Source organism: Xyrauchen texanus, chromosome 49 (genome assembly GCF_025860055.1).
Source record: "Xyrauchen texanus isolate HMW12.3.18 chromosome 49, RBS_HiC_50CHRs, whole genome shotgun sequence".
NCBI lineage: Eukaryota > Metazoa > Chordata > Actinopteri > Cypriniformes > Catostomidae > Xyrauchen > Xyrauchen texanus.
In genome coordinates, this window is record NC_068324.1 from 3,189,227 (window position 1) to 3,204,951 (window position 15,725).

General features: G+C 39.2%; 1 protein-coding gene across 1 annotated transcript; it reads left to right on the forward strand.

Annotated features, from left to right (window-relative positions):
• Positions 1-438: 438 nt before the first annotated feature.
• LOC127640455 (THO complex subunit 5 homolog) lies at positions 439-12,928 on the forward strand. The gene is made up of 20 exons (XM_052123039.1): positions 439-555; positions 2,198-2,295; positions 4,304-4,447; positions 4,538-4,651; positions 4,755-4,852; positions 4,939-5,085; positions 6,616-6,730; positions 6,935-7,067; positions 7,322-7,399; positions 7,483-7,526; positions 7,620-7,719; positions 7,833-7,941; positions 8,070-8,171; positions 8,260-8,356; positions 9,601-9,712; positions 9,880-9,983; positions 10,442-10,529; positions 12,238-12,353; positions 12,434-12,627; positions 12,755-12,928. Exons 2-20 carry the CDS (start codon positions 2,200-2,202, stop codon positions 12,816-12,818), a joined length of 2,055 nt encoding a protein of 684 aa, XP_051978999.1. The 5' UTR covers positions 439-555; positions 2,198-2,199; the 3' UTR covers positions 12,819-12,928.
• The last annotated feature ends 2,797 nt before the right edge of the window (positions 12,929-15,725 follow it).

The window sequence follows — 15,725 nt, forward strand, 5'->3', positions numbered from 1 at the left end:
TCCTGAAGGTCTTGAGTGTAACTAGTTTGTGTACACGGTGTATTATAGATGTATATAAGGAACTGAGGTTGAAATATAAAAATTCTCCCCAAACACATATTTGGCAAAAATGTATACCGTTGGCAATAACGCAGCCAAAATAATAATAATAAAAAAAACGACGAAAAAGGTCGCACAAGTGTTAATGAACCATTTGAGTCACTAGTAATTCCTCCAAAATGTGTGTATATATATATATATATATATATATATATATATATATATATATATATATATATGAGTCTAAATAACTGAACTGGAACGCAGCATTGATAGTTGAAAAGCACATTTGTTTGTTATTAAAATTATTATTGAATAAAATGTATCCGGGTTGTTTCCATACAATATGAATCATTTCAACTATTTTGTAAGTGTTTAGAGAGCTTTTATTTTGTAAAGCGGAAGTGAAGTTCACTGTTTCCTTCAGCAGTCTTGATCACGCCGGCTGTTTGAATGATCTCATCTCAGGAATAAAATCATATTCGGTGACTGAAATTGGATAAAGGTGACCAGACGGTGAGACTTTGTTCATACAGACTTATCGGTCCATCTTTTATATAAAATCAGTACGATGAACTGAATGCGTTTAAAGGATTCTGTTGTGGCTTTAGCAAGATGATAACCGGCTAGCTAATTCAGTTCCGTTTGTATTGTTTACGAAACTGCTGCTTAATTTGAACATTCTCTGCTCTATATTTAGACTTTAATGTGGTTTATGCTTTTACTCTGTTTTCTAATAAAACACGATAGACAAGAGACAATGCTGGGCACGGCCAGTGTTGGGAGGGTTACATTTCAAATGTAATCCACTACAGATTACCGAATACATACTGTAAAATTTAATTTGTAACGTATTCCGTTAGATTACCCAAGGTCACGTATTCTAAATACTTTAGTAATTTTTGTTTACTATAATTATGTTCTCACAATACAACTACTGTGTATATGTTTTATTTTTATTGTATGTGTATCCTATATTGTGTGTATTATTTACTGTACATTGTATATTATTGTTGTGTAATTATGTGTACATTTGATATGTAAATTGTGTTGTGTAAATATATGTTGGTTATTGTAAATTGGTATATGTCTAGTCTCTGTCATGACTGCTGTGTTACTCGGAACTGTACACAAGGCTTTCACCCACTTTTGCTCTTGTGTATATGGTCTTGTGACAATAAAGTGATTTGAGTGTTTTGATTTAAAAAGTCTGCCAGTACAGCAAGACAAAATACACATGTTAAAAATACATTCTCTGAAATACCTAATTATCTTATACAGTGTTGCTTCTAAAACAAGATACATCAAATTGATCTTGTTATAAGGATTCTTTGATATGATTTTTGCCCTTATGTCAAAGGTCTTTCTAGAAAAAAGAAATTATGATCCAACATGAATTTTCTTGATTAAAAAAAATATGATCGTGTCTGGTAACGTGCATGTAAAATGACTAGAATTAGCATTTTAGCTTAGCGTAAAGCTAACAATTTACACAAGCTTTATTTCTATTTCTTCTGCTCCAAACTTACTTAAAACATACTTTTCTGTCTGCTCGTATGAATGTAACACATCATCAGAAAGTGTTTCACCGCTGTTCAAATGCACTTTTGATCATTTTCATGAATAAATGTTTTCCATCTGAAATGACTAAATATTAAATGAATAAAATGCAAAGAAATCTCTTCAGTAATCAAACTACTTATTGAATGTAACCGTATTCTAATTACCAATTATTTAAATTGTAACTAGTGGAATACAGTTACTTATATTTTGTATTTTAAATACGTAATCCTGTTACATGTATTCCGTTACTCCCCAAACCTGTGTACTGCTACAGAGTGCACACCAATCAGAAAGATTTAAAAAATGTATTGAGGTTTTACTAGTCTGAGAGACTCATGGATTACTTTAACATTACGTAACTTGATTTTTAGTCAGGTCTTGTTAGATTGGGAAAAGTCATGAAGCATTAACCTGATATTTAATGAAGTTTGGAGTCTCTCAGACCCCAAAAAACTGAAAAACACCTTATTCTTTGCCACTTTTTCCCCCCTAAATGACATCACACCTTTAATTGTAGTGTGTTACAACAGCTGCAGTAAAGCCAGGGCTTTTGATATGGTTTTATGATCAAGCAGATCTCTGTGTCATATTTCAGCCATGTCCTCCGACGCTGTGAAGAAGAGAAAGCCCAAGGTGATCCGAAATGAAGGAGGAACTCCAGAGACCAAACGGAGTCGAGGAGAAGGCGATCAGGTGAGTTGTTGTGATGTCAGAAACATTTCTGAATTACACTGAAGTTTTCAAACAGCTTGTGTTAGTGTTAATTTCAATAGAACGTTCCACTAACTCTCTAATTTTTGCATCCAGAGTGCAGTCAGTTCACATGTCAAGCTCAGGAAGGTCAGGTTGAGGCAGGTTCAGGTATATGCCAACATGCTCCACTAAGATCTGCTACCATGAGCTGTGTTCAGATAAGTGATGTAATGAGTTCCAGTGAACACATATGTTGATGAGAGACTCATGTGGCGTGTGTATGTAGGTCAACTTTCCAGCTGGACCTCATCTTATCGGACAGAGGAAGCTGTTTGCAGGAAAGATTCAGGTTCCAATGACATTTCTGTCTTGCTCTATCTATCCGTATCTCTCTTTCAGCTTCAAACACCCCACAAATTCTCTGTTGCACATATGGGTGAAAGGACAATGTTGCACATTCTTGGTGCATAATACTCTCAATGAAGTCTGGGCCATATTTCACCTCCAAAAACAAAATAAAAATATGAAATTAGTGTTGCATAGTGAAAAGGACATTTTTATTGTCAAATTTAAATATGTTGCATTGTGACATTATTTTAATGACAATTAAGCACATTTTCCCCAAGTTCTCATCCTGTTATGCTGGGAAAACATGATTTTCAGTATGATACAGACACATTCATTTGAATTTATTTACAGATTATTTATTATTTAATGAAAATAAAGTATTCAATAATAAATTCAGTACAACAAATTCTACCATGATGTACTCCTGATGTACTCATGATGTACCCCTGATGTACTCATGATGTACCCCTGATGTACTCATGATGTACCCCTGATGTACTCCTGATGTACCCATGATGTACTCATGATGTACCCCTGATGTACCCCTGATGTACCCATGATGTACTCCTGATGTACCCATGATGTACTCATGATGTACCCCTGATGTACTCCTGATGTACCCATGATGTACTCCTGATGTTCCCATGATGTACTCATGATGTACCCCTGATGTACTCCTGATGTACCCCTGATGTACTCCTGATGTACCCATGATGTACTCCTGATGTTCCCATGATGTACTCATGATGTACCCCTGATGTACTCATGATGTACTCCTGATGTACTCCTGATGTACCCTGATGTACTCCTGATGTACCCATGATGTACTCCTGATGTTCCCATGATGTACTCATGATGTACCCCTGATGTACTCATGATGTACTCATAATGTACCCATGATGTACACCTGATGTACCCATGAAGTACTCCTGATGTACCCATGAAGTACCCATGATGTACCCATGATGTACTTCTGATGTTCCCATGATGTACTCATGATGTACTCATGATGTACCCATGATGTACTCGTAATGTACCCATGATGTACTCATGATGTACCCCTGATGTACCCCTGATGTACCCCTGATGTACCCATGATGTACCCATGATGTACCCATGATGTACTCATGATGTACTTCTGATGTACCCATGATGTACTCCTGATGTACCCATGATGTACTTCTGATGTTCCCATGACGTACCCCTGATGTACCCCTGATGTACCCATGATGTACTCATGATGTACCCATGATATACCCATGATATACCCCTGATGTACCCATGATATACCCATGATGTACTCATGATGTACCCATGATGTATTGTACTACAAATGTACTCTAAAATGTTTTCGTAATACCAACTTTTCATTACAGTACTGAGAATTTGGGTCGGAAATGTGATGAAAATAATGCAACATAATCTAAAGGGTCTTAAAAGCATTTTCATTGAGCAAAATATAAGATCTTGTTTCCTTTGATTTTGGGGTGAAATGTGACTGGAACATGCTTTTGACAGATTTCGTGAGGTTTTATAAGCTCATCCCATTAGAAAGTAAGCAGTCGATGTGTGTTATCTCACAGGTCACGTTTATCTGGCAGGCAGGGTGTGTGTTGCTGTCTTGTCACTCTGTTCAGTGCATGTGTGTTTGTTCTCTCAGGATGTGCGTGTGTATAATGAGGAGGTGGAGCTGGAGGGTAGAGAGCCGCAGCAGGATTATATGCTTTATAAAGACACGTGTGCCGCTCTGGCCAAATTGATGGCTGAAATCCAGGAGCTGAAATCCTCCGGTGCAAAAGACGGGGTGAGTGTCATATTTGCTGTGCCTTTAAGGATAATGAAATAAATAGTGAGTGGAATGAAGCTGACCTTTGACCTGCGTTATGTTTTCTAGAGTGTAGAGATCGAGGAGAGACGCAGACAGAGCAGTGTTCATTTCATTACGCTGAAGAAACTGAACCGACTGGCGCACATGAGGCTGAAGAAAGGGCGGGATCAGACACATGAGGTAAATACACATGTGAAAACGCTCTCTATTTGTGCTTTAATGGCATGACTATAGAGTACATTCATATTGCCAAAAATATTTCTCTCTTTCTCTCTGTCCACAGGCGAAACAGCGAGTGGATGTTCTTCATCTGCAGCTTCAGAATCTACTCTATGAGGTCATGCATCTGCAGAAAGAGATTGGCAAATGTCTTGAGTTCAAGTGAGTGACAGGGAGGAGCTTGTAAACATAGAACATTAAACATCTTGGTTATGGAGCAGATGTTAAAGTGTGTGTGTGTGTGTCAGGTCTCAGCATGAGGAGATTGAGCTGGTCAGTGAGGAGGAGTTTTTCCAGGAGGCTCCAGCTGAGATCTCACGCCCTCAAGTCACCCGGGATGACCAGCACCAGCTCACACTCGCCCGCCTGGACTGGGAGCTGGAGCAGAGGAAGAGGTAATGCACCCACCAGTGTGTGGTGTAACCAACTTGAATAGTGATACTTTTAACTACATTTTTCAGTCGTGTCTGTAGCTCACATTGTATTGTACTCTCTTAGGGTACGTTTACATGACAACGATGTACTAAAACTGAAAAGTTTACTTTTGCATTTTTTAAAAGTTTTGCATACAGTTTATAACGTTATCAAAACAATCCCCATTCACACGGATCCACGAAAGCAACTAAAAACGCTGTATTATGCATGCTAGGCCAGTAGTTGGCGATATCACTTTGAGAAACACTACGTGCTTTCACACATTAGCATTCTTCCACACAGCGGTGAATACAAACAATGAAGATGTCTGGACAGACGATGAGGTTGCTTTATTATTACAAGTGACCCTGGACTATAAAGCACGCCACCTTTTTAAGGACTCCAACTGGTAATCTCATGTTGGTCTGTTCGCCCTGGATGTAAAGACGAAGTTTGCGAAGTTCATACCTATAGACTGGTTTACACGATGATAGAGACGATAACGGCATCGTTTTCATAAACTAGCACATTGAAACCTGTTTTCAGAAGTTTTCATTTTCAGGCCCCAAAACGCCGTTGTCGTGTATACGAACAGCCAAAATGCATTAAAAGTTTTTAAGTTGAAAACGTTGTCGTGTAAATGGTCCCTAAGACCTAGAATGATTCATGTCTGATTCATTTTAGTGAATCTAATCAAATGCAATCTCTTGGACCTTTAATGAATGATCTGATTCAAGTCTGATTCATTTTAGCGAATCTAATCAAATACAATCTCTTGGACCTTTAATGAATGATCTGATTCAAATCTGATTCCTTTTAGCGAATCTAATCTAATACAATCTCTTGGACCTTTAATGAATGATCTGATTCAAATCTGATTCGTTTTAGTGAATCTAATCAAATGCAATCTCTTGGACCTTTAATGAATGATCTGATTCAAGTCTGATTCGTTTTAGTGAATCTAATCAAATGCAATCTCTTGGACCTAGACTGATTCAAATTTGAATCAAGACTGATTCATTTTTAGGAATCTAGTCAGAGACACGTTTAGACCTTGAATGATTCAAATCTGATTCACTTTAGCAAATACCCTCTCTTAGACTTAGAAATAGAATGAATCAAATTCGAATGAATCAGATTCAAGTCTGATTCATTTTAGTGATTGTTCATTTGAATGAATTTACTACACAAACTGATTCATTTGAATCATCACATAATGGTTTCCCAAAAGTCTTTGTGTGGCATTTTTTGAGGTGTGGCGGTTATGTTTGATAAATGTTTTTAATTGTGTATATTGTATTTTGTGTAAGTTTAAGTTTGATGCTGTCACACTAATTGAAATTCTCATTGTTTTCATGGTGAATAATATATATATATTAATATATACATTTATGCAATGTGATATAATTTAATATTATTATTAATAAATGATAATTGCTTCATGGATCTTGACCAGAAGTGCTAAGATTAGCAATTTTATATGATTCTGTTGTTCTAATGATGTCGTTCAGATTGGCGGAGCAGTACAAGACGTCTCTGGCCAGTAAGGAGAAGATCCAGAAAGCCATTGAGCAAAAAAAAGAGTACCTGAGCAGCCTTCAGCCTGGGCTGCAGAACATCATGCAGGTAAAACCTTAGTCGTTCACAGCATAAAGAGTAAAGTGGCCAAACATGTTCTTTTTGTTTATGCGACTTTTTAGGGGCATATTGAAAAACAATATCTGACATACAGTATATCAGAAATCATTTAGAGAATTGTTTCCATTTTGGTGAGCAATCGATCTGAGACCACTAAAACTGACAGAATACATCCATCTCTCTTTCTCTCAGGCGTCTGTCCCAGTGCAGGAGTATCTGTCAATGCCGTTTGAGCGCACGCAGAAGCAGGCAGATGTGGCCCGTCACCTGCCTCCCCCACTGTATGTGCTGTTGGTCCAGGCGGGTGCTTACGGACAGGCCTGCGGTAAGACATTTAAAGAGACGGTTCACCCAAAAATTAAAACTCTGTCATTATTTACTCACACTTGGTTTGTTCCAAACCTGTATGATGTTTTTCTACCGCGGAACACAAAAGGAGATGTCCGGCAGAATGTTAGTCTCAGTCACCATTCACTTTCATTGCATTGTTTATTCCATACAATAAAAGTAAAAGGTGAACTACCCCTTAAAGAACGTTTCTGATAAATCCTATAACATGAATGTGACTGTGTGTTATAGACAAAAATCTGTCTGTGAGCGTCAGTGGAGACGTGGATGAGGCCAAAGCCCTCTCCAGACCGCCGGAGGAGTCACAAGGTACCACAGTGTGCATGTCTGTGTGTTTAAAGCACGTTTTTGTGTGATCGCTAAAGACTTATTTGTGTCTGTTTGTGTCTCAGATGATGAAAGTGATTCGGACGCTGAAGAGGAGCAACAGAACACAGTAAGACAGTTTCTACATCTTCTCTTGTGCATTTCCTTTGCTTCACGCTTTAGTTTGTGTGTTTATTCTCATTTCTTTGCTTTCTCTGTTCAGAAGCGTCGGCGAGGGACTGTTGGCGTTCAGCTAGATGACAAACGTAAAGAGATGCTCAGACATCACCCTCTATCGCTCTGTGTGAACCTCAAGTGTAAAGGTGTGTGTGAAACTGACCTACCGTTTCCTAATACACAATATCAATTTATCACTATATCAAATTATAATGCATGTCATTTAAAAGCTTTTGCATCTCTATCTCTCTCTCTTCAGATGGCAGTGTTCTGCATCTGTTTTTCTATTATCTCATGAATCTCAACATTCTGACTGTGAAGGCCAAAGTTTCCACCTCTGCCGATCTATCTGGGGCCATTAGCGCCGGGTCAGTTAATGAACACAACAGCACTAGCGAAACGTCAAACCTGAAACAGAAGTTTATATTGTCAGTAGTCTGCATCTTGCATGTGCTGGTGTTTCTTATTTTCTAAACACTTATTGTGTGTTTTACAGGGAGCTCTTGAATTTGGAGAGTTTGTTGAACTGTCTTTATGCGTCTGATCATGGCCAAGAGACGCCAAACCCTGCTAACCGCTACCAGTTTGATAAAGTCGGGTAAAGCCAACAACTCATGTAAATAATATAATAATAATAATAATGCGTGATTGAAAGGTAATAAGGCGAAAACTAACTTTCTCTACAGTATCACAACGTTTGCAGATTACGTGTCAGACCTTGGACATCCGTATGTTTGGGTGCAGAAACTTGGAGGCTTGCAATTTTCCACTGTGAGCGGGCAGGTGTGTGTATGGGTGTTTGTAGTGGTATTATGGAGATTTTGATAAACTACTTTTCAAGGTGTGTGTATATGAGTCTTAAACAGAAGATGAATGCATAATATAGGGTTGACCAGATCGGTATCACCCAATATTAGCATTGGGTTTTTTCTCAACCATGGGCATTACAAAGAAAATAAGCACTCATCCATCTTATCTACTGTACATATTAGTGTCATCTGAAGCATGTACAATTTGTTGCCCAAATATGAACACTTTATAACCTCTTAAACAGTGGTTTTGTGGGCGGGGTCAGAAGTGTGCAATACGTTTATGCTTAAATTGTTAAAGTCTCCGGATACACAAGTCACTCATATGTGGTACCAATTGAAAGGTTAGAATCTGAAATTTTCATAGAATAGCATCTATTTTGCATTTATGCTACATAAAATTAATGAGCACCACCTAGAGGTGATGATGTAGAAATGTATAAAAGTTTTTCACATAGCATAGGCAAGTCATATATCAAATGAAATCTCTTAATTTCATCGCCCAAATGCGACAGTTCAAATGATTATCAAAAGAATCATCACTACTACTGTTAGCCACAAATTGCCACAAACTCCCCATCAACTCTTATCTTTAAAATTATAAATTTTTACCTCTCTATGCATCTCAGATGTCCAGAAAATGTCGCAGTCTAGCAGAAAAAGCTTGATAAATCATCTCCAAAATACATTCCTGGCCAAATAATAAGTTACTGTTTGGATTGTATTAATGGTTATGATCTGGGGTTGCTTCAGTTGTTCAGGTCGAGGCTCAGCATCGTTGTGCGGCAATAAAATGAAGTCAGCTGACTACTTTATTTATTTGGCCAGGCAGTGTACAGAATGTGAGCAACTACTGATGATGAACTGATATATATCATCACAAAGTTTAGGATCTCGGTTTTCCAATTATACCTCGATTGAGCTTCTAGTCCACTCAGAGGCCGAGAATGAAACATTGGAGAACATGAATATGATCTAAAACAGACTGGATGTCTATGGTGCGACTGCTCAACTCCGTTATAGCGCCACCTACATTTCAGATCTGTATTTTTATTCTCTTTTTGTCCATTTCTATATCTATTTTAGCACTATTATCTGGCATTTCATACAATTGGTCTGTATGAAAGTGTTACTTAAATTTGACTGATACATCTGTCTATAGTTTACTATATTAGTCAACAGTAAAGTGTGTATTAACTCGAAGTATGTTTGTTTCAGTCTGAGCTGTCGGGCAGCACTCTGAGTGCCAGTCACATGGAAAGAACCATGAAACTGCTGAAAGGAAGACTGCAGGCGCGACTGGCTCTACATAAACAGTTCAGCTCACTGGGTACGAACGCACACATACAGTGTTGTAAAGTCTCTAGGTGGGGGATCACACACATTTCTTTAACGTTTAAAGAAGTGTTTAATTTATTCCTTGCTAAAGTACCATGAACAGTATTCAACTTAAACATGGCTGCCTGGTTCATTCAATTATCTGTCAATCTGTCTCAGAGCACAGCATCGTTCCTGTCTCCAGCGAATGCCAGCATCTGTTCCCTGCTAAAGTGGTTTCGGGTCTCACACGCTGGACCATGATGAGCTACCAGGAATTCACTGTATGTACCTTTGCAGCCGCAAACAATCGAGAAATTGATTTTTATAGTACTCCATTGAATATCAAATATTCCCACTGGACAATTAGGATGTCTATCCAGCTAGCATTCTGTTGTGTGATGGTTGTAAGATGATGTATAAAGAAACAACATGGCAGCATAAGATTTAAGAGGGTCTTTTATCATCAATCTCTGCAAACAATTGCCTTTATTCAGCTTTTATTGTGAATTTAGAAAATTGAGTCATTATTACCTGTGAATAACTTCCTGTGTGTCACAATGTCATATCCGCATCTCGGTTTAGTCGGGACTTGCAAATTTTGTACAATATCAAGTTAGAAATCCAACATCAGGTTGTGTTCTGTTAAACTTTTAAGTAGCTGGTTAAAAATTCAAAATTAAAACACTTGCGTTTTCTAAATGTAGATGTGCCTTAGTACACTGTGGTTCTTGTTTATCAGGAGTTGGGCTTCGTGCAGCATGTGTTGAAGGCCGGTCTGGTGTGCGAGACGGATCTGTTCTTCATGGCAGAGGTGGAGAGAGGCACAGGTGAGGGACCTCGCTAATCACAGTTAGCTAAACTAGTCCTAAGGGCAGGTAAATCTGAAATCTGAGAACATGTGTAATGGTGTGCTTGAGGATGCCTTGTTTATTTGCTACCAAGGGCTCTATTTTAAGAGCACTAGCACTAAGCACAGGGCTATACAATACGTCGTACGCACAAAGTCTGTGGGTATGGCCATGAAGTTTTGGTATTTTCCTGCAAGCATGCGCTAATTCTAGGCGCAAGTGGGTTTGGCGAAATTGCGTGCGCAAAGCGCTAATGGGCTGGGTCAAGTGCAGTTGAATTCTGAGGTCCTATATAGTCCATTCCCTGTCAAGCACAAGAGGTTGGTGGTGTAAACGGACTGTATGCAATGAATTAGAATAATAGAAATATGGACTTTTGTGCATTAACCGTGTCATTGTTGAATGTCTGCGATATTGTGACACTGACACACACCTTTTAAACGCATGGAAAATATGCATGCGACTCTTGTCAGTATTTGGATGTAGGCTCCGTTAAATTATAGAGAATGTGAGTATTCTTTCTTTTTTTTTTGTCATTAACAATTTTTATTGATTCCAAAATGAAATCAGCACATGAAAACACGAATCAACTTTCATCAAAATATGCCCCTCCCACCCCCTCACCCATCACACATCCCAGTGGCCAAACACTGAATAATAACAGACACACATTCAAGCAGACAGTCCAAGAAAATACTCACTGAGATAAAAAAACACACACACACACACACACACACACAAAATTGCCCAACAAAAAAGAAAAAGGGTTCCACACATCAATCCATTACATACACACCATTTAAACTGTCCCTCTCCACTGTTCCTCCCTGGCAACCCTTTAAGGAGGCCAAATAAGTGCCCCACTTCTTGTCAAAGGCACCCAAGCTGCCCAGCTATCTATGCACCATTTTTCAAAGGCTGCAACTCTTCCCAATTCAGTGCAACACTCATGAAATGAGGGCGCACCAGCCGACTTCCATCCCCCAAGGATCACTTTCCTGCCGATCATCACCCTGGTAAGGACCAAGTTTTTAATGTGTTTATTGCCTACATTAACACCCGCCCCATCACCCAAAATACAAAGTCTGGGGCAGAGTGAAATCTGAGGGCTCAGGATCTCACAGACATAACTCTGAACCCTCGACCAGAACCTTGAATCTTAATACAATACCAGAAAATGTAGGCTATGTCCCCATCCTCTGATTGGCATCGCCAGCGGGTGGGTGTGTCTTCAAGATTAAGCCTATGCAAGAGGGAGAGGGAGTCCAATAAAAACGATGCAGAATCTTAAATTCGAGGCGCACCCTTGCATCCCTAGACACAGACTTGACATTTCTAAAAAATCCTACCGCATTCTTCATCCTCCAGTACTAAATTCAAGTCTCTCCCATAACTTCCTAAGAGATGTCAAAAACCCGTCCCCCAGACTCTGAAGTCTCGTGAGCCTTTCCGAAAGCCGCTAGTACCATCTCAAGAGTGTGTGCATCTTTAGGGGGCAGCGTACTACACCCAAAGGTGGCACAAAGTAGATGGCGCAGCTGCAAGTATCTAAAGAATGGAAACAAAACAATGAAACCAAAAATATTTCTAAATACAAAATTAAAACAACAAAGTGGTTAAAAATTGCATGCTTCAAATAGCTTTTTTTTTTTTAAATAACTAAAATGATTCTCTCCTCCTCTATCAGCTCGCCTGTTGTCCGCTGTGGTGATGAACCCTCGTTACCCTGAGGTCACTCCTCTCTTCTCTCTCTCTTTACACTGGAAAGGAGTACGCAGCGGACGGACGGATGATAACCTGCGGGTAAAAGCATCACAGCTGGAGCACATGTACGTCTGTTCTTATAGTCACTGTTTTATAAATGATTTTGTTTTCGTTCACAGGCGATGGAGAGTGAGGTTAACGTGTTCCGGTCTGAGTTGCAGGGGCCACGCCCAGGCCTCCAGCTCCTGACCAATCAGATCCAGCGTCTGTGTGTGTGCCTGGATGTGTATCTGGAAACTGAGAGCCAAGTGTGTGATGGATCAGAAGGACCTAAAGAATTCCCTCGAGAGAAGATGTGCTTGCGCACGGCCAGGTAAGGCACAGAAAAACAGACTATGCTTTCACCGCAGTACTACAATTGTATCTGTTATTACCACAAGAACAGATGACACGTTTACAGTAAACACACATACAATTGAAGCCTCTCTGTCTCTTCTCAGGGGTCCCAGTCGTCTGAAGCCCTTCAAGTACAATCACCCTCAAGGCTTCTTCAGTCACCGCTAAATCAGAATCTGAGGATGAGATTTGCATTTCTTGTTTTGGCTATATCACGTGGATTAAAAAAATAAAACCTTTGTTTTGATAAGAAAATGTGACTTATTGGTTGTTTAATAAAGTTGTATGGTCATTTGTGTAATGTTTGTAGCTCTTCAGGTATGGAGAGATTTTCTGATGTAATGATGCATATCTACAGTGAGGGAAAAAAGTATTTGATCCCCTGCTGATTTTGTACGTTTGCCCACTGACAAAGAAATGATCAGTCTATAATTTTAATGGTAGGTTAATTTGAACAGTGAGAGACAGAACAACAAAAAGTCCAGAAAAAATGCAAAAAATGTATTGCATTTTAATGAGGGAAATAAGTATTCGACCCCTCTGCAAAACATGGCTTAGTACTTGGTGGCAAAACCCTTGTTGGCAATCATAGATGTCAGATGTTTCTTGTAGTTATCAGCAATAATATCAGCAGGGGATCAAATACTTTTTTCCCTCACTGTAGATCTGCCTTATCTCTAGAATACTCCGGGTTACATTTAAGACATGTATTTGAACACCCCATAAATGTGCACTCAGTTATTTTTTTCCTCATGAATAAAATTGCACTCCTCAAAAATAAATAGCAATTATAAAGTAATGAGCACTCACATGAGGAGACTCTAGCCTCTTACTATAACAGTTTAATTCTACATGAAGAGGGTCTCCTAATGGGGGCTGCCATATTCAGGAGAAGCAATCTATCTACAGGAGTGTGCAGCGGTATGTAAGTGTGTTTATTTAATTGTTTTTAATGTTAGAGTGGTATTCATTGCTAGATCAGGTGCTGTTTGTTTACTGTCTTGAACTCGTGTCGCTTAAACGCGTTTTTGTGTGCGCGCGCTATATTTGTTTTGACTTGTCCCATAGTATTCGCTGCTAGATTTAGAGTTTTTTTTTTTATCTCTACAAACAGTGCTTCACTTGTTTTAGAGTATTATTTATTGCTAAAGTGCAGCATAATGTATATGCGGTGTACGGAAGTGGCGTTTGTTCCCGCGCTTGTCACCTCGCGCGACCCTTAGTGTCGGTTGACCACTAAAAAAAGATTGCATTTATTTATTTAAAACCAGAAATGAGAAGTTTATAATTTTATAAAAGCACTTACATTAATTATTCTGATAAAACTCAAATGTTATTTGAGCTGTAACATTGTTTAAATTGACATTTTACTGTCATTTCAGGGCTTGTTGACATTACATTATCATGGCAACAAAGTTGGAAAACCTATCGAAATATAATCTATGGAAGCCCAGGAGTGCCATTTACAAAAGTATGAAGGAATATATTATCAATTTATTAATTTGAAAATAAAAATGTGAATAAATAAACTAATTTATAAATGGACAAATAAATAGACACATTAAAATTTGAAGAAATAAACAAATTTAATAATGGACAAATAGGGGCCTGGGTAGCTCAGCGAGTATTGATGCTGACTACGACACCTTTAGTCATGAGTTTGAATCCAGGGCGTGCTGAGTGACTCCAGTCAGGCTTCCTAAGCAACCAAATTGCCCGGTTGCTAGGGAGGGTAGCGTCACATGGGGTAATCTCTTCCTGGTCGCCATAATGTGGTTCGCTCTCAGTGGGGCGCGTGGTGAGTTATGCGTGGATGAATAGCATGAAGCCTCCACAAGCGCTATGTCTCTACGGTAACGCGCTCAAAAAGCCACGTGATAAGATGCGCGGATTGACGGTCTCAGACGCGGAGGCAACTGAGATTCCTCCTCCGCCACCCAGATTGAGGCAAGTCACCATGAGGACTTAAAGCGCATTAAAAAGAGTCATTAATGTACTACATTTAATGACATTTTAAAGATTAAATAAATATGATTTATTGATGCTCAATTTTATTGTTAAATATAATGACATTTTTAAACATTAATTAAATTTGTCCATTTACCAATGCCACCAGCCACACCGCTCGTCCTGTGCATGATTTCCTGCAAGACAGGAATGTCAGTGTTCTGCCATGGCCAGCGAAGATCCCAGATCTCAATCCCATTAAGCACGTCTGGGACCTGTTGGATCGGAGTGTGAGTACTAGGGCCATTCCCCCAGAAATGTCCGGGACAATCTGGCGCAGTCCATGAGGAGATGCACTGCCCCCCCCCCCCCACCCCACCCCCCACACACACACACACCCACCCCACTACAGTAGTACTACAGAACGACTCTTCATACTACTATTGCTTTCTTCCATTGTGTCTTTGTAGGCAGGAGTAATGGAGTTACTATTCCAGTAAAGAAATAGAGTTACTGTTTTATTCAGCTCTGGAATTTTCTTCCTTCTCCAGTTTCTCCAGCTAAATCTTGCGTTGGCAGCTGAACTGGGCACGGGAATTTCCATGTGGGAGCTGGAACAAGGACTGGATTATTTCTATGACCTATTGTGACCCGTTTGGCTTGAGTCTGATCTGCTTTCAAATAATAACTTTTACAATATTTATTAAGCTATTCATTGTTGATGGGATTTCGAGCGGGGGGGATCCCCAAACTGGATCGCGCAACCGTAAAGCCCAGGTCCCCCCCGGGAAGTCAAGGGCCCCTGGGCACTGGCCCCATTGTCCCGGTCGGGAATCCGTCCCTGGTTAAACTGTCCAATCTCTGCTTGCATTGTTTAAGATCGTAACTCATGAAAATAAATCCTTTGAATCACAATTGAAGATTTTGATACTATCTGGGACACTTTAAAAATGCATTATTTTTATCTTGCACCATTTTTGAGCTCATTCTAATTGAACAATCACATTTTACAGGTATAAAATAATTTAAACACAATTCAATGGAAATTTAAGAGCTATATTTCTTAAGCTGTGGTGCGTGAAAAACAATTTTGAGGAATGAAAAATGTGCATACTGACTGTTTTCGTG

What these genes read in the sequence shown, in the direction of transcription:
- LOC127640455 (XM_052123039.1), top strand. Translation starts at nt 2,200, where the DNA reads ATGTCCTCCGACGCTGTGAAGAAGAGAAAGCCCAAGGTGATCCGAAAT. An exon ending in TGCTTACGGACAGGCCTGCG is followed by an intron (nt 7,068 to 7,321) that starts GTAAGACATTTA and finishes TGTGTGTTATAG; the next exon opens with ACAAAAATCTGTCTGTGAGC. An exon ending in ACCGCCGGAGGAGTCACAAG is followed by an intron (nt 7,400 to 7,482) that starts GTACCACAGTGT and finishes TTTGTGTCTCAG; the next exon opens with ATGATGAAAGTGATTCGGAC.